This window comes from Pelodiscus sinensis, chromosome 5 (assembly GCF_052426305.1).
Source record: "Pelodiscus sinensis isolate ZL-2025 chromosome 5, ASM5242630v1, whole genome shotgun sequence".
NCBI classification, from domain to species: domain Eukaryota; kingdom Metazoa; phylum Chordata; order Testudines; family Trionychidae; genus Pelodiscus; species Pelodiscus sinensis.
Window position 1 is genome coordinate 28,267,187 of NC_143056.1, and position 22,918 is coordinate 28,290,104.

Here is a 22,918-nt window from a genome sequence, read left to right on the forward strand (position 1 = left end):
GGCATGTGTGTAATAATGTTATTCTCATAACAGCTGCAGGCGATACAATATGAGCCCTAATACTACTACCTAAATGAGATTTTTTTTCATGAGATAGCACTAGCATTTTAAATAACTGTTCAATGCATCTGAGTAGCTGGTGGTGTTATTATATTGGCTTATAAGATTTCTGTTATGGGAATAGCTCTTGGGTATTGCAGCTGTTGCTGATAAGGGCCATTGGCACTCTTAGTGCTACACAGAACATATTAGTGAAGACAATTCTTGCCCTAAAGAGTAAATTTAAAGGCCTAGGCTACAAACACTCACACACTCCAGTAACCTTACTCACACAAGTTATCATATTACTGTAATTTGAATGGGACTAATCACACAAGTAAAATTAAGGCTTGTACTAGCTATACTGGTATAATAACATGGGTATAGTAGAAGAGATATACCAGTTTAACTCACTGTGTAGATACTGTCAAAGTCAGACAGGACTCACAGATTTGGCAGACTGCTCTGTTTATTTCAGCAAAGCTTTGCTAAAATGCATGGAGAAAATGTGAGTACCCTACAAGGTTCAAACCCCTTGATTTTATACAGTCAAAAGGAAGCCAAAATTAACAGGATTAAAAGGGGGGCAAAACTTCACATAATTAGTGTGAGGCTACTCAAGTACTCTTCATTTCAATATTAAGCACACAGCAATCTCCTGGCTATATCTCCCTGATTATCTGGAATTGTTTCCTAACACTTAATGTTTCTTTTCCTGTTAAACTCAGGCCCAAATTGGCTAGCACCTTGATCTGCATACCTACAATCAACATTAACATACTTTTCTTCTTCCTCTTAAAAAGACAAACAGAATTCCTTCAACTTATTCCATTATTACAGCACAATTCATCTTTTTCTTACAGTATAATTCTTTCTACTTTCACAATCCCTCCTTTTGGTCAAGCCTCGCCTATGACCAACAATTACTGGGTTCCTTGCATTAACTGTTCTTTGTCTCTCTGTTCATCAGTGATATTTAAAACCATCAGATTAGCACTCTGGTGAGGGGTAGCTAGCTGTGTGATATGTTTTGCACAGTTTTGGATACAACAGGAGATTTACTGAAAACCTACAAAAATCATTAAGATCCCAAATAGGATAGCCAGGGTTCCCTGAAACAACCAGTTTCCTATGCCAGAGAAATTGAACAAGTTACTCAGCCATTTCCACAGGGAACTTGGCTCTTCGTGAGGAAGATATGCAATCTTTTCTAAGTAGCTAGCGCGATCTATTACATCATTGGTGTTGTCTGGTATATATATATATACACAACATTCTTTGCCAATGAGAGCACAGGTCCCTCCTTTTGCTGCCAGCACTATATCCAATGCCTGACAGTTTTGGAGGACCACTTGTCTGATCGCTCCCATTTCTTTGGCCAGGGCCCTTAAACTTTCTCCAGTTTCATTTGCCATGATTTCAACTACTGCTTGTAACCTCAGAAGCCTTTTTGCATGATGTATTACTCCCCCAAGTGGGATAAAGGAACCACCAATAGCCTCTTCCCAAGTTAAAGGGCTTATGTGATTCACATACCATTGGGCATCCGACAAGTCCCTTCTTTTTCGCCTAAAATTACGGAGACGTTCTCGTGGGAAGGACTCTAACACTCGGAATTGTGGGAAGAGTTGGGCGGGATAACAGATACCTGACCAGTTAACTGGTAATGTGGTATAGGCCTTTGTCCCACAGACCCAATGATGCCCTATCAAAGCCGGGAAGGGTCGGTTGCACCCCTTTGCCATATAGATGTCTATAAACGAGGAGTAATATCCCCCGAAGGGCACAAGGTGATTCTCCTTACGGGGAGTGGTGTTATTTGCATGGCATTGAAAGATTGTACTGTTCTCACTAGGGTGGCTGTAGCGGGAGCAGGAGAGTGATTTCCCTGTTTGATCCCAGGTTGAGAAAAAATTCATATCCCCATACCCGGTCCTCCATTTTTTAATCTTGTTTGAATAATCCCATACACCATTGGTTACAATATGCTGAAGACAACTGCTCCTCCCCAGATTCAGCCCCGTCCCATTACACACCCAACACCAGTGACCTTTTCCCTCCACCACGCTTATCCATTTAAATACATTTATTCCTACTGCTTCCCAAGTGTCATTACTGTTCCATGTCTTGTTAAATGGATGAGGTCCTCCGGTGAGGCCTGGGGAATTAAGTGGGATTGCCAAGACAGGAACACCAGCTTGTGAGTGGGCTGGGATGTGGCTGCAGACCCAGCAATTAGAGATATTAAGGGTCTGAGCGATCCATACTTGCTGGTGGATAAAAGAATTGTCATTGTCATTGTGGATTCCCCAGACCTTAAGACACCAGTAGCCGAGGAACAGGCCCCACCAGAGGCACATGCTGGAGGCAAGACCCTTTTTGGTTCTGACAACCTCAGCTGAGGGAACCGCAGTCACGGTTTTATGTCCACCGGGCAGCAGGCGCTAGGCTCACTGCTGCTTCTTCTTGGGCCTTGCTTTTGGTCCTCATCTGCTTCAGGCAACCCTTACGTGAACGTAGGTTGTAAGGTATTGCAGGCTGTTCCTCTACGTCTTCTTCTGGAGTCAAAATTGACTCTGCGTGGTCCTGAGGCGATGACTGGTCTGCTGGGGGTGGTGCCTTCTTACACTGAGAAGCATGTATCCATGCTGCTATGCCGGATAGCTTAACAGCCGTCTAGGTAGTGAGCAGCACCTGATGTGGGCCCTTCCACCGGGGTTCCAAGGCGTGTTTTCGTTGGTGGTGTTGTATGTAGACCCAATCACCTGTCTCGAGGGTGTGGCAGGCGTCAGAGGTGGGTTCGGTTGGCCAGGCGGCTCAAACCTGTGAATGGAAGTGACTTACAGCTTGCATTAGTCCCTTGCAGTACTGAAGGAGTATACTGTGAGTCAAGTTCAAGTCTGAGACTGGAGTAATGGTAGTCATTGTTCGCATAGGGCGCCCCATAACAATTTCAAAAGGACTTAATTTATGTCTTTGGGATGGGGTGGATCGAATTTCCATAAGGGCCAATGGTAAGGCCGCTGGCCAGCTTAGCCCTGTAGAGTCACAAATTTTTGCAAGCTTATTTTTTTTTGCATGCCATTTCGTCTTTCAACTGCACCTGCGCTCTGTGGGTGGTAGGGACAGTGCAGCAAGTGCGTGACATGTAATACACGATCCAGGTGCTGAACAAGTTGTCCAGTAAAATGTGTACAAAGTGGCAGGAATTCCTTTGTCACTGGACAAAGTGGCAGGAATTCCTTTGGCAGGCATAATATGATTTAACAAACATTTGGCAACAGACAGTGAATCAGCTTTGCGACAAGGAAAGGCTTCAATCCAGCCCGAAAATAAGCATACCATAACCAGAATGAATTCATAGCGTTGACACTTAGGCATTTGTACAAAATCAAGCTGCCAATGCAAGAACGGTGCTTGGGGCAGGCCTCGGAACCCTTGAGCTACCTTTACAGGTTTGCCAACATTGTAGCTTTGGCAAGTGGTACAGGTGGCACAGTGGCGAGCTGGAAAAGAGCTGAAATGGGGGGCCCACCATCCTGCCTTAGTTACAGCAGAGATCATAAAAAGAGCTGAAATGGGGGGCCCACCATCCTGCCTTAGTTACAGCAGAGATCATACCCTCCTTTCCGACATGAGAAACGCCGTGTAGCAGGGCGGCCAGAGCTGGGTAGAGCGAAAAGGGGGCCACAAAGGCACCACTAGGCGAGCGTCAAAGGGAATCAGGGTGTAGAGAGCAACCCTGGGCGACCCAGGAGTCTTTTTCTGTTTCTGAGGCAGAGTCTTGGAGCAGGGTGACTTTAGAAAGGGACTGCAGTGGTACAGAAACAGAAAGGGAACCGAGAAACGCACCTGGGGAAGGTTCTATGGCAGCATTACCCTTAGCAACATCAGTATCTGCTGTGAAGTGACCAGGGCACTTAACAATAGCTAATGCAGATGGGAGTGCATACAGGAGAGCAGCAATGTAGGGGCCATTCTTGATAGGGGTACCAGCAGAGGTAAGGAAACCCCGAGCTTGCCAGAGGGTGCCAAAGTCATGTACAACCCCAAAAGCATATCGAGAATCAGTATAAATGGTGGTGGAGCGTCCCTCAGCCAGAAAGCAAGCGCGGGTTAGGGCAACTAGTTCAGCAACTTGTGCTGAAGTCACAGAAGGTAAAGGCGCAGCTTCTAGGGTTTCAGAGAGTGATACCACAGTGTTTCCTGCAAGGAGACGACCTTGGCTATCTCTAAAGCAGGAACCGTCATGAATAACACAAGGTCGGAGTTAGAGACAGGGACATCAGAAAGGTCGGGGCGCGGGACGGTGACAGCAGAGACAGTTGCAAGGCAGTCGTGGGGTTCACCGTCATTAGACAGAGGAAGGAGAGTGGCAGGGTTCAGTTGAGAACAGCGCTTTATGGTGATATGCGAAGCCGAAAGCAGTAAAAGTGAGGCGGGCGGAGAAAAGGTGAGCAGTATTACCTTGTAGCAGGAGAGTTTATATAGAGTGAGGGACCATGAGAGAAACAGGAGAGCGGAAGACAAGGGACTCAGACATTTCAATTAGGCGTGCCGCGGCAGCCACAGCCCGCAGACGGGGGTAGACCTTGGGCAACAGGATCCAAGGTGGCAAAGAAATAAGCTACTGGACGATTTTTTTGCCACCATGCTCCTGAGTAAAAACCCCAAGTGCACAACCAGATTGCTCGTGGCAGAAAAGGGTAAAAGGCTTACAGCAGTTAGGTAACCCTAAGGTGGGGGGGGGGGGGGCAGTGAGAAGCGCTAAAGAGTCAGTTTCTGAGGCAGATAATGAAGGGGAACAGAGGAGTAGATCATTTACACATTGGACCAATGTGGACTCAGAGGGGAAGACCAGGTCAACAAGGTCTTTGGCTAATGCTTGGGAAAAGTAAGACGGGCTTTCTGTGTACCCCTTGGGAAGCATACTGCTGCTCCTTGTAAGAAAAGGCAAAAAGATACTGGGACTTAGGGTGAACCGGGACAGAAAAGAAAGCAGAACATAGATCAACATCAGTAAAATGAGTTGCATCTGGCAGGATAGAAGCCAGATTAGTTGCTGGGTTAGGGATTACAGGAAAGGTGGGTACAAAAATGCAGTTGTTAGCTTGAAGATCCTGAACAAACCGCCATTATTTACCATCAGCTTTTCGAACTGGGAGGAGGATAGGGGTGTTACAGGGGCTGGAACAGGGGACAATAATGCCTTGTTCCCACAGGGTGGATATGACCGGAGCTGAAACCTCTAAATCCCAAAAACTGGGTGCCACAACCCCTTCTCTGACCTTATCCCCATTCTTGGTACCCTCCCCATTCCCAGTACTGTCTGCCCTGCCCTGAATAATGCTGTATTTGCAGAGCTATCAACCTTTGTGAGGACTGCTTCTCTTTCCTTTTAGAGTGCAGTGGCAATGCTCTGCCACTGCTTGCAATTTGTCCATGGTCTTGGCCTCCCATCCAACACTTATTTGCTTTAACATACTGCTAATAGCAGATAAGAGGCTATTAACAAACGCATGCGCCAGGGCGCCCTGTCCATTTTTACCTGGTTGCTGTACCCCAAAAAACCCCCAAAAAACCAACCAACCAAACAAAAACTATCAGTCAGTCTGTGTGATAGTTGCCCGGGTTTTTTTTCTTTGTTGCTGTTTACGGGGTTATAAGTAGCTTACACAGTTGCAGCAGGTCTGCTTCAGAGGGTTCATAGGCATTGCACACTAGCAAAATTCCTCTGCAAATTTGGTAGGGTTTTCCTGGGGCTTTGGAAAACCTTTTAAAATCAAGTGGAGCTCCGTGTGGGTCCAGGGTTTATAGCTTCAAGTGGGACCGGTCTGAGTCTTCTTGGAGGACGGGGTAAAGGGAAGCGCTTGGTCTGGTGGTGGGAGAGGAGGTTTCCAATAAAGCTTTTTTTTTCTTATAATTAGAATTTTTAAGGGAGGCGAGCTTCGATTCAGTTCATTTAAGATGTGCCTCATCCCACCACTGCATGAAGCAATCTACCTCTCCTCTAGCCAATTTAGTTTTTGGGAAAGCCAAGTTTGTCTTTTAAGACGTCCACTTGGTCTTTGTTCCAAGATCCTAACAGTGGCCACTGAGTTTTGGGATCCCCCCAGAGTCAATCTAGATCATTTTTCCAGAAATTTACAGGAGTCCGGACCCTTTCTAAAATATATAAACTGAGCCAGGGTCCCTTTAGGGAACTGCCCTTGCTTAGACGTCTGGTTACCCATACAGGAGGACTTCACACACCAATCACACCAGGAGGAAATTCGGGTTCGTCAGAGCGGTGCCCAGTGCAACACACAAAAGAAGCCCACAGGCTACTGCCTCAATCGCCCTTGCGTTCACTCCAAGGATTTTATCCAAGGTGCGGTGCGGCTGCGATTGTGCAGATTCCAGTCACACAGACCGCGGGGACAGGAGCCCCTTGGTCGGCCAGTCCCTGGACAGGGATGGCTCCCAGACTCACTCACACCACAGGGAAGACGGATAGACACAGAGACAAGACAGTCCTCAGTCCGGACAAAATAATTACCTGACCAGAGTCCTGATGTTAGATCCCGGGATCCCTACCAGAACAGAGCAGGAACCAACAGGTTCGATGGCGTAGACTTCGCTGTGGCTGTGCACCTTTCCGTTCTGGCGGAGGACCGCTCGGGCTAAATGCCCAGGTGCCGGCTGCCACGGTAGTCCTGCAAGACAGTCAGGGATCACACAGCTTCAGCGAAGACGGTTGCCATCTCGGTGGAACCTCCAAATTGTCAAAGTCAGACAGGACTCACAGATTTGGCAGACTGCTCTGTTTATTTCAGCAAAGCTTTGCTAAAATGCATGGAGAAAATGTGAGTACCCTACAAGGTTCAAACCCCTTGATTTTATACAGTCAAAAGGAAGCCAAAATTAACAGGATTAAAAGGGGGGCAAAACTTCACATAATTAGTGTGAGGCTACTCAAGTACTCTTCATTTCAATATTAAGCACACAGCAATCTCCTGGCTATATCTCCCTGATTATCTGGAATTGTTTCCTAACACTTAATGTTTCTTTTCCTGTTAAACTCAGGCCCAAATTGGCTAGCACCTTGATCTGCATACCTACAATCAACATTAACATACTTTTCTTCTTCCTCTTAAAAAGACAAACAGAATTCCTTCAACTTATTCCATTATTACAGCACAATTCATCTTTTTCTTACAGTATAATTCTTTCTACTTTCACAATACATATAAGGTACATCTACTCTGCAGGCTAAAGTCAAATTAAGCTATGCAACTTCAGCTACGTAAACTGCATAGATGAAGATGAAGCACCTTAACTCGGCTTTTGGCACTGTCTACACTGCAGGGAGTTGAAGGATGAACACTCTTCCTTTGACTTCCCTTACTCCTCATGAAATGAGGGTTATAGGAGTCAGAGTAAGAAGTCCATTATTTCAAAAAAAATTCAAAATAACAGGCTTTCTGTTTAGATGTGCATTCTGTTATTTCGAAATAACACTGCTGTGTAGACAGGCCTGCCTTCTGGAATAAGAGTGTCTTTTTTCAGTTTATCTCAAATCCCTTCCAAAATGACATAAGATAAACTGGAAATGGGCATTTTTGTTCTAGAATAAGAATGTTCACCTGGGGAGTTATACTGGTGTAACTACATCCGTTTAAATTCATAACTAGGAATGTTAAATTTTGATTAATTAACTTATTGAATAGTCGATGCAATTTGTATTGACTATTTGATTAGTCGATAGGGCACCTCTGCCTTTGAGGTATAGCAACAGCCCCAGGGCTGTTGCTATACTTCAAAGGCAAAAGCTGCGGGGAGCATGGCGCTAGCGGAGCAGTCCGCCACTGGCCCCATGCTCCCCACGGCATTTTAAAGCGGCAAAGTCCCATGGAGCCTGGGGTCAGCCCACTGTTGCTTTGAAACGTTGCATGCAGCCTGGAGGTACCCCCGCTGGCTCCAGGCTGCATGCGGTATTTCAAAGCAGCAGTGCCAAATGAAGCCCGGGGCCTGGGGCCAGGCTTCATGTGGCACTACCGCTTTGAAGCATTCCCCTCCACTTCCCTCTCCCCCCTTGCTGCCTTTTTCTGATAGAGGCAGCAAGTGCGGGGGGAGGGGGAAGCAACTAGTCGACTAGTCATTCACAAACCTATTCACAACTGCTATAACTTATATGAGTAGACAAAAGTCTTGCTTTCTTTTTTCAGGGATGTGTCAGAAAAATCTGAAGTTATCCTTTCCAGCGGTTGTGTTATACCGCGATTTCTTGTACAAAATTCCACTTGGAAAGAAATGAAAAATTTTAGTTAAGAACTGATGGCATGATGTAGCCTTATGTGCCCATCTCAACATTTAGGCAACAACTTGCTTTCTAAAAAGCATTATTTTTTGTCATGTTCAGTAAGATCTTTATGCATGAAATGAAATCCATTGCTATGGAGAGTAGGAGCAGACATTTGACATCTGAAAGCTGGCTCATAATAAAGCTGTATTCTTTTTATCATTATCTAATGGAAGATCTCTCTTTTTTTAAAAACAGATAGTCTGGCTGGAAGATACGCTGTCAGCAGTGCAGAGACCAAAAATAAGCAGTAAAAAGAAAGAAAAAAAGAAAAATGTGATCCAAGCAGAAAACTTTCAGACTTCAGAAATTGAGACTACGCAGTTACCTGACAAACAAAAACAAGAAATCGTTCATTATCAGGAGTTTTCCAGGTAACTTATTAGCTTTTATAGAATAAAGACTGGTTTTTGCTAATACGTTTCTGAACAAATCTCATTTATCTAATGCATGTTATCCCCACTGGACTTGTCTGTGTTAGAGTCACAAACATGTTGGGGGAGCCAGTAACAATGTGACTCTGTCATTATCACATTATAAAACAACTGAATTTGTCCACACAGACAAAGCCAAACAGATTCCTAAACATGTTTAACACACAACTGTGCTGTATTTATAGTGGAGAGAAAGCCAATGACACTGTGTCCACTGTATTACTTTAATGGTTGATGTCCTATATTCTATCTAAACACGTGTGATTGAAACATTCAGCTAACTTTCAATCCTGTTTCCTTTGAATATTAGTTCAGTTACAAGGGAATACATGCTGACAAAAATGGGATTTATGGTCGTTTGGTGCAGATTTTAATCAGAGCTGCAACAAACTCAGTAGAAATCCACTTCTAGAATCCCTTCACTCAGTTTCTCCAAGCTTTCTATGCATTAACCAACATTCTAATACCTTTCATGATAAAATAAATTAAAAAATGAAAACAAAGCACATGGTAATAGTATGTGGCTATATTCTCACTTCAGTCTAATAGGATTTGTGCACCTTCATCACCTATCAAGATATTGCTTTTCAGAAATAATTTAAAAACACTGCTAGTTTTTCGTGTCAGGGCTAAATTTTTTAAAGCAGCCTCTAAAAATGTGCCAGAACATTTTGTATACATAAAACATGGATTTGAATGTGTATTCGAGGCTTTGCATATCCTGAAGATGATTTACACAAAATTACAGGGGAATTGGTTAAAGCCAAAGCCTCTGAAAATTTGGCTCTCCGAACTTATTTTTTTTTTTTTTACTTTTCAGGCTTAGCTACAGTGATTCCAGTGTTTACCTCAAAAATAGGATTCCTAACTCCACTGAAAAGGTTAGTATGTGGAAATATTTAGTCTCTTCCATTAGTTACTTCTAATTATTGCCTAAAATCACAAGCCTCATAAGTGGCAGAATACTATTTTTAAAAAGTAATTATATGTGATTGCTAAAAGTCAACCAAGTATAAACCTGTTGATTTAACAAAAGGCATAGAATTTCTCGTTTAAGCACTAAGACGTTAGGAATAAATAAAAGCTTTAAAAGAAAATGTAGGTAATTTTTAATCAAACCTTGTGTCATTAAGTACAGTAATTCCTCATTTAACACTATAGATATGTTTCAGAAAATGATCGTGTTAAATGAAAACGTGTTATGCGGGGTCAATTTTCCCATTGAAAATAATGGAAAAGGTGGGGGTTGCGTTTCAAGTGGTGGTGTCTGTTTGGACCGGGACACAAGGTTGGGGGAGAAAGGGGACTGGGTTACAGCAGGGAGGGGAGGTGTTTGGCTTTGGGAAAGGGAAGGGAAGGAGAGGATAGGCGGATTGGGTTGGGAGTATGTCCCTGTGACGGATCTGCCGGGACCCGCACTGCGTCCGGCGATGCGGGGGTCACCAGGGAACGGTGTGGGGAGCAGTGAACCTGCCGCCACTTTTCAGGGAGACGGGGGAAGCCCCGTGCAGCCTCCGGTGACGGGCCAGCTGGGGAAACCCAGCCGTTGGCCTGCAAGCAGGGGTGGAGGAGAGGAGGCAAGGCATCCGGCGAGGGGGAGTCAGTAGGAAACAGCGCGGCAAGTGGCGAACCCTCCGCCGCTTTGCAGGGAGGCGGAGGAAGCCCTGTGCAGCCACCAGCAGTGGGCCAGCTGGGGAAATCGTGTTATTCCGGGGACGGTCATGTAATTCAAAAAACGTTACCTAATAAAAAAAATCGTGCTATCGCAAAAATGTGTTAAGTGGGCACGTGTTAAATGAGGAATTACTGTATACCCACCAAGGAATATCTAATCACACAATTATAATTTTGGGACTACACTGTAATTTCAATATTTCTGTAGCAATTAGTGACTCTTCACTTCATTGAGGCTGTCATTCTTTGCATAGTGAGTTTTCTTTAAGTCTTCATTGATGCTTTCTGCTTTCAGTAAATAGCAAGGAACATGATGTTTGCTCTGTATTTTATGTGCCTACCAACACCTCATTTATGGCCCATCCTACAAAATAATGAGCATTTCAAAAGTACCTCATAGGACTGGGCTTATTCCCTCAAACCTACACTTTTTGTTGCATCATGTCATTTCACTAAGGGTATGTCTACACAGCCGTTATTTCAAAATAACTTTACTAGCGTCTACACAGCCAAACCGCTATTTCGAAATTAATTCAAAATAGCAGAGCGCTTATTTCGAATTTGGTAAACCTCATTCCATGAGGAATAACGCCAAATTTGAAATAGCTATTTTGAAATAAGTGCTGTGTAGACACTCATATCAAAACAGGGGGCTCCAGCCTTCCCTGGGTGCCCTGGTGGCCATTCCAGCCTCAACCAAGAACACTCCTCTCCCTCCCCGCTCCCTGGAGCCCTTAAAGGGGTTGACTCTGGCCATAGTGCCTGTGCCAGCTCTAAGCCTGCCAGCCCAGAGCCAGCAGTCACTGCCCCGACCCAGTGGCCCTAAAACATGAGCCGGCAAGCCACTGGCAGCCAGCTCTCCACCGCTCCCCAGGAGCAGTCTGTCAGCTCTCAGGAGCCTGCCAGAGCCCAGAGAAGGTGGGCACCTTCCTGGTCCAGGGTGGAGATCATGGACCTTATTCAGATTTGAGGGGGATGCCCCCAATGTCCATGATCTCCACATTAGATGGAGGAATGCGGTCATCTATGGCAGGATAGCTGCCAGCCTGGCCACCAATGGCCACATGTGAACCTGGGAGCAGGGTTTGCATGAAAATCAAGTTGGTCCGGTGAGACCCCCAATTATGAGCCCTGAGCTTCCCCTCCCCCTTCTTCCCCTTGCTTCCCCTTCCAGCTCCTTCCTCCCAGGTTTCCTCCTCCCCTCTCCCATCCTCTCCCGCCTCCTTTCCCTAGTCTCACCAGAGTTTCATCCCCCCCCCCCCAGTTTTGTTAAATAAAGAGAGTTTGTGTTCATGAAAATATCTGTATTTTATTTGACATCAGGAAGGGGGGTTAGGGAGGGGTAAGTGGAAGGACCAGAGGGAGGAATGAAGCACAGGCCCCCAGTGGGGCAGGCCAGGGACGCTCTTAGTGCTCCTCAGGGTGGAAGCTCTCTCGCAGGGCCTCCTGGATACTGACAGCCCCCCCCCCCCGCCCCGATGGACCTCCCGGATGGCAGCCTGCAGAAAGTTCAGCCAGGCTCTGAGCAACCGGGGCTGCTCTGGCTTCATAGTGCCAAGTGCTGTGGTGTCCCGAGTGAGGGCAACCAGAGCATGCAGAGACAAAATGCTTTGCTGTCCCTCATGGAGGTAGGCAAACAAGCAGGGAAAGCTGAGAACTGGCTGCCCGGGAGTATCTCTTTAAACACAGGCCTCAGCCTCAGGCAGCAGCCACACAAAGTAACTCCTGACCTGATGCCCTGCTGGACCTGGTTCCGGACGGCCTTAAATGTGATTCAGCGTCCATTCAGTGTGGACGTGCTATTTCAAAATACCAAAACCCTATGGATATGTCTACGCTACCACCCTAGTTCGAACTAGGGTGGTTAATGCAGTCATACGAACTTGCAAATGAAGCCCGGGATTTGAATTTCCCAGGCTTCATTTGCATGTTGCTGGGCACCACCATTTTTAAATGTCCGCTAGTGTGGACTCCGTGCCCGCGGCTACACGCGGCATGAACTAGATAGTTTGGACTAGGCTTCCTATTCTGAACTATCTGTACACCTCTTGGAACAAGGTGTACAGATAGTTCGGAATAGGAAGCCTAATCCGAACTATCTAGTTCGTGCCGCGTGTTGCCGCGGGCACGGAGTCCGCACTAGCGGCCATTTAAAAATGGCGGCGCCCGGCAACATGCAAATGAAGCCCGGGAAATTCAAATCCCGGGCTTCATTTGCAAGTTCGTATGACTACATTAACCACCCTAGTTTGAACTAGGGTGGTAGTGTAGACATACCCTATTTCAGAATGCATTTTGGGTGTAGATGTGTTATTTCAAAATAACTTATTTCTAATTAACTATTTCAAAATAAGATATTTTGAAATAACGCTGTAGTGTAGACATACCCTAACAGCTCAGTCCCACACCACTGAAATTAACAGCACAATAGAACAGTTTGTCTTGTTCTCTCAAGAGGTGCTCATTACTTCACCGGGCTAGGTTCTAGGTTGATCTAATGTAGCACAGGAAGGCAATAGGTGATGTTTTAATCACATTACATCATCTTGGACTGGATCTCTGGCTCTCCCAAACACAAGGTGAAATCCTGACCTCCCTAAAGTCAACAGGAATTTTGCCATTGATTTCAGTGGAGGCAAGATGCAATGAAGAAATGTCATCCATAGAGCTCAACTACTCGTAGTGTATGCAAGCAAAGAGAATTTCACCCACTTTGAATAAAAAAATATTGAAAGCAACTATGTCTGTGGCTGTTTGTATTTTACTATTGATACGAGCTAGGTATTGAATGCAAGATCTCATGGTGTACATATCTTCTGTCTTTGTCACTGTCTTTAATGCTTGTTTAAGAGCAATTTGACTAATTTTTTTAACTGTATTTTTGTTTATAAATGTGTAATTTTAGGAACACGTTAGCGATAACAAACAGAAGAACACAGACATGGGTGAAAGCACAAATCTGTTAATTATCAGGTGGGTGGTGTCTTTTTCATGACATCCAAGACTTCTAAAATCTTCTACAGGTGTTCCAAAGGGAGATTCAGAACTATTTTGTGGTGGTTGAGACTGAGGTATATATTTCAGAAAAAGATAGCCACTGGCATTGAATAGGATTCAGCACAGCTGCTCAGGCCTGACTGTAGTACAACATTGGGTAGGTATAGATCGAAAGTGGCAGATTGTGAGCCTTGGCTAGATCTTCTTTGCACAGAGCTACATTAATTGGGCATCTGAGGATTCCCCCAGGAGCCAACAACATGCCACACTTGGTGGAGGGGACATTCCAGGGCAAAGAAAGAATGGGAGAGGGTGAGATTAGAATGTGATGTGCTCCAATGATTGTGGGCCAGTGGCCCTGACAGACTGTTCCAGTCACTGCATGGCCTTATCTATACTAGACTTTTTTGAAGGAATGTAGCAACTGTGTAGGTAAGGCCTGTACTCATTGATTTGAGTGGAGCCAGGATTTGGGTCATCATTTAGTGGTTACCAGTGTTCCCTCTAAGCTGCACAGCAGTACAGCTGCACAGGTAATTAATCAGCCCTGTCCAGTCAGAGGCTCAGAGCTCCTCTGGTGGTCACGGGAGTTAATTACAGAAAACATGCAAAAAATACTATTGGAAACAACAATAGTGTCCAGTTCCCACATGATTGATAGTGCCTTATCTTCTGAAAACACTATGACTGCTTGCAAAACTCTTTTTTAAAAAGTGTCATGGGCCCAACCTGAGAAAATGGAGTCCCTTTAAGATACATCAAGTTGGATACCCAAAATCAGTAACAATCTCTGGAAATCTTTGCTTTATTTTCAGAGAAAACCCCATATTTGAACATTACCCAATATTCATAGATGTTTACAGTTAAAAATAAAGGGGCAGGATTGTAACTGATGTAAATTGGCCTAACTCCACTGACTTCAACAAGAGCTGCATTGCTTGATGAGAGCTGAGACTCTGCCAATAGTTGTCTGAGGCTTAACAGAGCTCCTAAGGACTGCTACTGCACAGCCCCCTTGTATGCCTTACAGTTCTGACTCACTGTCTAGATAGCTGGACTGTAAGGCGCTCAAAACAAGCTACAAAATTTGAGCTACACAAATTGTGTATCTTAGTTCAATCTTATTTCAAAATAACTTTTTTTGAAGTTTGGTGCTGTCTACACAGCACATATTTTGAAATAAATCACTATTCTGAAACGTCCCTTACTCCTCCTGGAATTAGGTTTACAGGGACATCAGATTAGCAAGCCAGTTATATTTTGAAATAACAGGTATGCTCAAAAGACACAGAATAGCCATTAGTGTTGATGTAGCCTAAGCGGTTAATTGAACTACTATTCCAATATACTTCAGGGGGTAGCCAAGTTAGTCTGTACAGAAAAAAACAACAAATGGTCTGGTAGCACTTTATAGACTAAGATGACATATAGATGGTATCATGAGCTTTTGTGGGCACAGCCCACTTCTTCGGATCATCTAAAGAAGATTCGGTCATCTGAAGAAGTGGGCTGTGCCCACGAATGCTCATGATATCATCTACATGTTTTCTTAGTCTATAAAGTGCTATCAGACCATTTGTTGTTTTAGTCCAATATAGTTCTGCGTGTCTCTGTCAACAACCTGAGTCAGTCCACTGCACATTTACAGTTGTTTTCCTCTCCCAAACCCACCTCCCTCTCATCTATTTTTGCAGGAAGAAAAAAGACTTGGAGGCACCAGAGAATGCCATTCCACCTCCTGAACCTCCATGTGTAGAGCAACCTGAATTATTTTACTTCATTGTTTTCCTCTGGGTGCTGGTCTACTGCCTGTTACTCCTTCCACATCTTGTTAGCAACAAACTTTGATCTCTGTGAGTGTGGGAATAATAAAAGATAGTGGCTTGATTTTTTTTCATGTGTGCTCCTATAAAGTGGTTCCTTCAGGTGAAGCACAGAGAAATATAGGGCATAATTAAGCTGATAAAAAGATTAGTCTTAACTTCTTTACTGTTGTGCTATTTATAATATCATGGCACATTTTATATTGTGACAATGTGTAGATATGTATATATATTATAATATATGAAAATTGAAAGATTTAATATACACAATTTATGTACATGTGTGCCTTGCTTTATAAAATGCTAAATAAAATTGATTGTTAGTAGAAACACAGATAATATAAATAGAGCTCCCCTCTTCAAAAATGGTTCTTCAAATAGTTCTTCTGGGAGCATTTTTTTTACCTGTGGCCATGTAAGGTTTGGAAGAAGAGTAATGCATGATTTCTGTGTCAAAGCACATGGGCAGGGTTTGAAATGAGCTCTTTTATGGTTTTCCACTGGAAATACTTTGGTAGAAGAAGCTTAACTTTCCTCCATCATGTGTTTTGTTTTCAGTTGAAAGGACTTTTCAAACACATGGGACCAGATGCTGATCTCAGTTTCACCTGTAGCTTCATTGACTTCAGTGGAATTGCATCAGAATTGCACCAGTGTCACTGAGATGAGAATTTGGCTCATACTGTTGCTGTATCTTGGCAGAGGGATAGCAAATATATCAAGATTTATATTTAATAAAAACCTAAAATGTTACTAAAACAAGACACTCTATTGCACACACTTCTCCCTCTGAAGATAGAATGAGAGAACAAACAGTACATGACAAATGTGTAGTCATGCATTACTGGAAGGCACTCAGAAACTATGGTGATGAGTGAGGAATAAGAATCTGTATACACAGAAAATGTTCCCAGATCAGGAATGAAGCTGAAGGAAGAAGCTAATGCATTTCCACTAGCTGAGCACCAGGAAACATTATTCTGAGCTTTGATTCAGATGAAGTGATGATTATAAAGTTTGTCTTTTCTGCAAGTTTTTATTTGAATTCATATTTATTGCTGTCCTTGCATCTTTGAATACAGGCAGTCCCCGGGTTACGTACAAGATAGGGACTGTAGGTTTGTTCTTAAGTTGAATTTGTATGTAAGTTGGAACTGGTACATATTGCAGGGGAAACTCTGGCCAAACATTTCTCCAGAGCTCAATTTTATTCTCCCACACCTCACTTCCCTCAGTCCTTTATTCTCAAGCTGAGGTGTCTGCTGAGAAAAGCCGCTCCGCGTCTCCCTGGTCTGCTGGGGGGAAGCAGCTAGTGCGGGGTTGCCTCACCCCGTTGGTAAATAGGGATCCGATGTAAGTCGGATCCATGTAACCCGGGGACTGCCTGTACTGTACCCTCAATGTTAGCAAATGTGCTGTGGAAAAAGAGAAAGATAAAGGTAGCTGCTTGCCTGAAGAGATTTAAAGGAAGGAAAGGAAGAACCTGCTATAGAGACTTTGATAGAGGATACTTCAGGAAATGCTGACATTTCTTCTTTTTATACACTACTGACAGAGGCCCCTCTCTAAAATACCTTTCAAGGAGCTCTTGCTATAATAAATGATTAATTAGTCATTCCAAAGCAGATTTTTACAGAAGGAAAACACCACTTTGATTCTCATGATTTATCTACTTCCTTGTCCTTTATCAGTGAGCCTCTGGATCTGCTGCATCAGTGAATTGCACTTACTTCATCATATGAAGACTCTGCTGTTGAAGATACCAACAATAGTAAAAAGCCTAGCGTGTCACCTGCTGAGGTGGAGGTGCAACATAGTAGGATTAAAAGCACTGAGATCACAGAAGGAAGAAATGGCTACTGGTGGAAAAAGTTCCAGAATGTCAGCATCCTATATTTCTTCTGTTCTCTGAAAATTTTGAATACAAATGAAGGAACTCCAATAGCTAGACAAATAGCAAAAATCCTGTCTTGCATTTGGTCTTATTCTTTTGATAAAAAATTTAACTTAGAAATGGGACAGTAAAAGTGTGAAGACAGCAGTGATTTCTACATAGCTTACACTGAGCTTTTAGAATGGGAATAAGGTATTAGCATTGGTTCACCCACTTGACAGTAGCAATAACTTCTACCCATAATATTTCTGGTGTAGTCGTCTTCCACCTCAGGCACATTTTGACTTCACTGTGCCTTCCTAAAGACATGTAATGTTGCTGGTTCAATTGGACCATCATTCATCACACCTCAAAGTGCCTCAGAAAAAGAGAGGTGTTTCATGAACTTGCACTCAACTTTGTTAGAATAAAAAGTATTTATAATAAGAGACTGTATGTTTGATTCCCTTTCAGCATGCTATTTTTAGAGCTCATCTTAAATACAACCTTTTTGGGGATAGGACTTATATATGTATCTGAATGTTAAGCAATTCATTTGCACGTGATTTGAAGTTGTTAGAGTTGCTATGTGCTGAGTATTTCCTTAGTTGCCTGCTGTATTAAATTATTGTATAGGTTCTCGTTATTACTAAAGCCCTGCACTGATACAAAAATGTGGATCTGCATTTGATCCACATCCGCAAGGCTTAACTCATCATCTGATCTGTAATATACAATTTGGATTTTACTTCCATCTGCATTCGCACAGCATGCTACCTGGAGGGGAGCCCAGATGAGTGAGGAGGGGAAAAGTCATGCAAGGAAGAGGAAGGCAGCATAAAAGCAGGGACTTGAGGGTAAGGGGAAGCAGGGACCTGGCCCAGAGTTCTACAGTTCAATGTTCACCAGACAGGGGACTAGGCAGGGTTGGCACTCAGCCCCTCCTGCAGAGAGATTTAGGATGGAGCTTGTTTGCATCCTTTTAGCTGGATGAAGGGCGGTGGGAGAGATGGGGAGGGGGAGCAGAGCCCTGCACTGGTATCTGCTCCACTATCCATGTATTGCCATGAATATGCAGGGCTCCAGTTATTAGCTTGTTATTACCTCTCATTTTGGAGGTGCAATTAGGGTTAGAGTATAGTGCTGCACAGGATGATAATTTAACACTAGGGATGAAGTCCTGGCCCATTTAAGTCAATAAGAATATTGCCATTGATAACACCAAAGCCAAGATTTCACAGTTGGGCTCTTTCCAGCTGTCTGCTATAAGGATCTTACATCAGCCAACATCAGCAGGAGTAGAGAGGGGTCTATGCCATACACTTGAGAAGCAGATTCAGATCTGGACTTCACCCAAGGCTTGAATGGAAGTTGGTCCCCAGGTTTTGGTTCAGGCCTATCTGTAGAAGAGAGATGAAAGAATTGAGAAAAATGCCTGTATAACTGGCACTTCCCTGGTTTCTGGAAAACGCTGGGTGATCATGAATTAAGTGTCACAGCTCTCTCTTTAAAAAGAAAAAAGTACCACAAACCAGACATTGAGCAGATCTAACAACTGGACAGTAGCTGATTTTTGTGTTGTCGCACCATTATGGCAGCTGGGCCAAGTTATTCATCATCTGTGTAGTCTCCCTATACAGCCAATCTAATTGTTGGATGCAATTTAACTGTAGTGTAAGTGCAGTTGATTGGTTAAGTTTTCTCTGATATCATAATGAACTAGGACCAGGCCACTAATTGTGGCGGCATCCTGAGCCCTGGGACCTTCAAATAGCCACTAGAGCGCCACACGGCGTACTCTGGACTGCTGGGAGCACAGAGCCAGCCCCTCACATCTTGCCCAGGGACCCACGAGGCTCTTGGCTCCCCTGACTAGACTCTTGGCATGGCATTGATACATGTCTTACTGTAGCTGTATTCTTTGCAAATGTAATTTGTGAAGTCAAAATGACGGAGTACTTAAAATAAGACAGTAAAAAGAGACCATAAAGCCCAGTGATGGTTGAACCTGGTGATATCCTGAACAAGAAAACTAGTCATGCTTGCAGCTGTTTTCATCTCTTCGCACTGACTGAGACATTTTAGGTATCAGTGACACACAATGAAAATTCTGGACTCTTTTTCATATGTAGATAAATATTGGGTTGAACTACAGGTTGAATTTCTCTAGTCTGGCACTCTCTGATCCAGCAACATCTATGGTCTGGCATGATTTTAGTTAGCTGGATGTCCATTTATCATGGGTGTGGCCAAGTTTCTCGTGATACCATAAAGGTTGTTTACAGCCACCAGTCCTGGCTCTCAGTTTTCCATGCTGTTATTTAGCTCTAATTTACCCCTAAATGGCTTCTAAGAGCCTACTAAGCAGTGGAAATGTTGGTAATGCTGCTAGACAATATCGACCTCCCACGGCTCAGCAAATTCTCTGGTTCAGCACTGGTAAGGCCCCAAGGGTGCCGGACTAGAGACGTTCAACTTGTAGTGCCTTTTCTTGCAGAGGATCTCTTTGAAAAACATAATATGAGAATCACTTCACCCACTTCTGCAATGCAGCCAACTCTGAGGTAGAGCAAGACAGCTTTTAATATGGTAAATTAAGAGCAATAGACTTCACATCTCTGTAACATTTGGTTAATGCTAAAGGGAGCTTCCTTCTGTTCATGACAAATTCTTCAATAGATTATTTTATCCTGCTCTTTCTGGTTCTTGCAACACTCTTGAGCTTCCAAGAGAAATCACTTGGAACTTGGATATATTATCCTCTTTCCCAAATATTCAAAAAGCTGGCATTGTTACAGCAAAGAAACCAAATATCCTCTTCCTCCACCCACCAAAGGAACCTGATTTCACCTAAAGGAGCTCATTAGATGTCTCAGGGAAATAAAGTCATCCATAAAGATCATTATGATTACTCAAACTATGTAACACAGCTTGATGCCAGTAGTGTCTGTGAGAGCCTTCCAAAAAGATCTCTTTTACATGGCCACGAGGACAGCTATATTATTTTCCATTCCAGATCATGCAGATTAAACCTCACATAATCTGCAGCTGTTGTCCTAAACATCATGCAGTTAATAAGAGATTATTCAGATTAAACCTAATGCTACCAAATCTATCTCATGAACAGGAGTGGGGGCAGGAGGGGATTATGAGCAGACATTTATCAGGGATGATCTAGATGGTGCTTGGTGCTGCCATGAGGGCAAGGATCTGGACTTGATCTCTCAAGATCCCTTCCATTTCTAGTGTTTTATGATGCTATGTCCCTTTGTATTAAAAGGCTGTGTACAGTCCTCATGGACTGTTGTATTGAGCTGCCTCATTATCCAGCTGTTAAATAAGGGGAGTGAGAGTAAAGAACAAAGGGTGGGTTTTACTGGTGTGATGGACCTCTGATAAACTCCTTAAGGAACTCCTTAGCTGACCTATCAGTACTCCTCTTTCAAGGAAACCTGCACAACAACTGAGACCTTCAATTTATAACTTTGCTGGACACTAAATATCACGGTCTTAATAAAGACACTGGCTTTATGGCTTAGAACAATCTCTAACCTACTAATCCCCCTTTTTGTGCTAAAACTAAAGGGGTGGTAATGGGACAAGTCAGCTTGCATGGTCCTTTGCGCTATGTGCTAACTACTTATGCTAAACTATCTGTTCAGTCTTGCGTTTAGCAGTGACACTCTGAGTACCTTTCCCATACCTGGGGAAGAGCTCTGTGCAGCTCAAAAGCGAACCTCTCTCACCAACAGAAGTTGGTCCAATAAAGGAAATGACCCCCAACGACTTTGTCTCCTCTTAGGGAACACTCAATCTATTGGAATTCTCAGCACAAATTGCACCCTTTTAAGCATTCAAGTCCCATTCACTACAGTGCTATGCATTTAGGGCTCAATCCTGCTCCTATTAAAGAACATGAAAAAACTCCCACTGCTTTCAGTAATGCAGGATCAGGCCCTTCATTCCACATGCAGCATACTGAAAATGGATAAACGCATTTTACTTGCCATCAAACTTTGCGTACACTATTAGTAAGTTGCAGCCTGAGAGCCTGATCCTGAAGTCTTAATCCCCCGCCCCTTATAAATTATTAAGAGTGTTGCATAAAGAATGCAGGGCTAGCTCAGGATTATCTGATGTTTTAAGAGTTTGTGGGCAATGTCAGCAGCCGTAGGAATGTAGCTTGGCAGAAATGAGATGGGTGATTAGGATTGGGATTCTTCAATTCTGTTCCTAGCTGTGTATCATTGTTCTAGCCATTGAGGCTAATGATTTTAATCTGCAAGAACAATGAGAAGTCCTGTGGCACCTTATAGACTAACAGATTTATTGGAGCATAAGCTTTCGTGGGCGAAGACCCACTTCGTCAGGTGCATGTGACATGGATCTAACGAAGTGGGTCTTTGCCCACGAAAGCTTATGCTCCAATAAAGCTGTTAGGCTGTGTCTACACTGCACCCCTTTTCCAGACAAGTCGGAATTGCAAATGCCGCGGGGGATTTAAATATCCCCCGCGGCATTTGAATGAACATGGCTGCCGCTTTTTTCCAGCTCAAGGCTTTGCCGGAGAAAAGCGCGAGTCTAGACGGGATCTTTCGGAAAATAAAGCCTTTTCCGGAAGATCCCTTATTCCTGATTTTAAGAGGGGAATAAGGGATCTTCCGGAAAAGGCTTTATTTTCTGAAAGATCCCATCTAGACTGGCGCTTTTCTCCTGCAAAGCCCCGAGCCGGAAAAAAGCGGCAGCCATGTTCATGCAAATGCCGCGGGGGATATTTAAATCCCCCGCGGCATTTGCAATTCTAACTGGTCTCATTAGCATTCCTTTTCTGGAAAAGGGTGCCAATGTAGACACAGCCTCAGTCTAGAAGGTGCCACAGGCATCTCGTTGTTCTTGCAGATTCAGACTAACACGGCTACTCCTCTGATACTTATCACCATGCAAGGCACTGATTTTAATCTGAGCATCTAAAGTTAGATACACAAATTTATACGCAGGCACTTAATTAAACCCTGATTCAGGGAAGCACTTAAGCATATACGTAAACCCAGGCACGTACTTACTTAAGTCCCCTTCCTCAACAGGGATGTGTTTCTGAATTGGAGTCTGAGATTTTGACTATTAAGAACCTTTGACAATGGTAATTTGGCTTCTAAATCAAGTAGGCACTGTGATGCTGAATGTAAATACCTTTAGTAATCTGGGCCTATGTAAAAATGGGTATTATGTGTAAGGAGGAAATTTCATATAAATTATTTGGCAAATTCTTACTCTATTTTCAGCTGCAAAATCAGGCAAGCATATAATCAAACTGAAAATTAATGCAGCTCTTGCCAAATAGATAATGATCATTGCACTTAGTGTAAAACAGAGTTTAATTTGTGTAGCCTTAAAAATACTATCCCATTTAAATACCATCAATATTTAGATGGATTGAGTGCTAAAGCTTATATTAGTGGAATTTCTACAGTGTAATTAAAGTGTCTACAGAATCTTATTGAAAGTTTAAAGTTCAGCTAAGAACTTAAAATAAAATGAAATATTTTTATCACAATGATTTATTTTATCTATATTTGAAAGCTATAAACACATTTTAAAATTATCTGTATAATTGTATGAATGTTATGTTTTTTAATCACAGTAAATCATGAGAAAATTAATATCAAGCCATGCAATTTGATGCTTAACTTACCGATATGACAAAACAACTGCTAATATAAGTCAGGCGAGTCAATGA

At 43.4% G+C, this 22,918-nt stretch overlaps 1 protein-coding gene and 1 pseudogene across 7 annotated transcripts in view; one reads left to right on the forward strand and one right to left on the reverse strand.

Annotated features, from left to right (window-relative positions):
- Nucleotides 1-21,556, forward strand: part of CLMN (calmin) — a 122,127-nt gene extending 100,571 nt beyond the window's left edge. For 5 of the 6 annotated variants that reach the window (XM_075926637.2, XM_025189920.3, XM_025189922.3 and 2 more), the window contains 4 exons: nt 8,579-8,754; nt 9,635-9,695; nt 13,394-13,461; nt 15,180-15,372. In XM_075926637.2, the coding sequence (XP_075782752.2) occupies nt 8,579-8,754; nt 9,635-9,695; nt 13,394-13,461; nt 15,180-15,333 (459 nt within the window). In that variant the 3' untranslated portion in view covers nt 15,334-15,372. Of the gene's footprint in view, nt 1-8,578; nt 8,755-9,634; nt 9,696-13,393; nt 13,462-15,179; nt 15,373-16,999 lie in introns of those variants that run through there. The other variant, XM_006133696.3, reaches the window with a different exon arrangement.
- On the reverse strand, nt 491-7,276 carry LOC142824450 (uncharacterized; annotated as a pseudogene). Its single transcript, XR_012899328.2, has 2 exons — nt 6,578-7,276; nt 491-2,862 (listed from the first exon to the last, which is right to left on the reverse strand). The product of XR_012899328.2 is annotated as an uncharacterized LOC142824450 (transcript).
- Nucleotides 21,557-22,918: the final 1,362 nt, after the last annotated feature.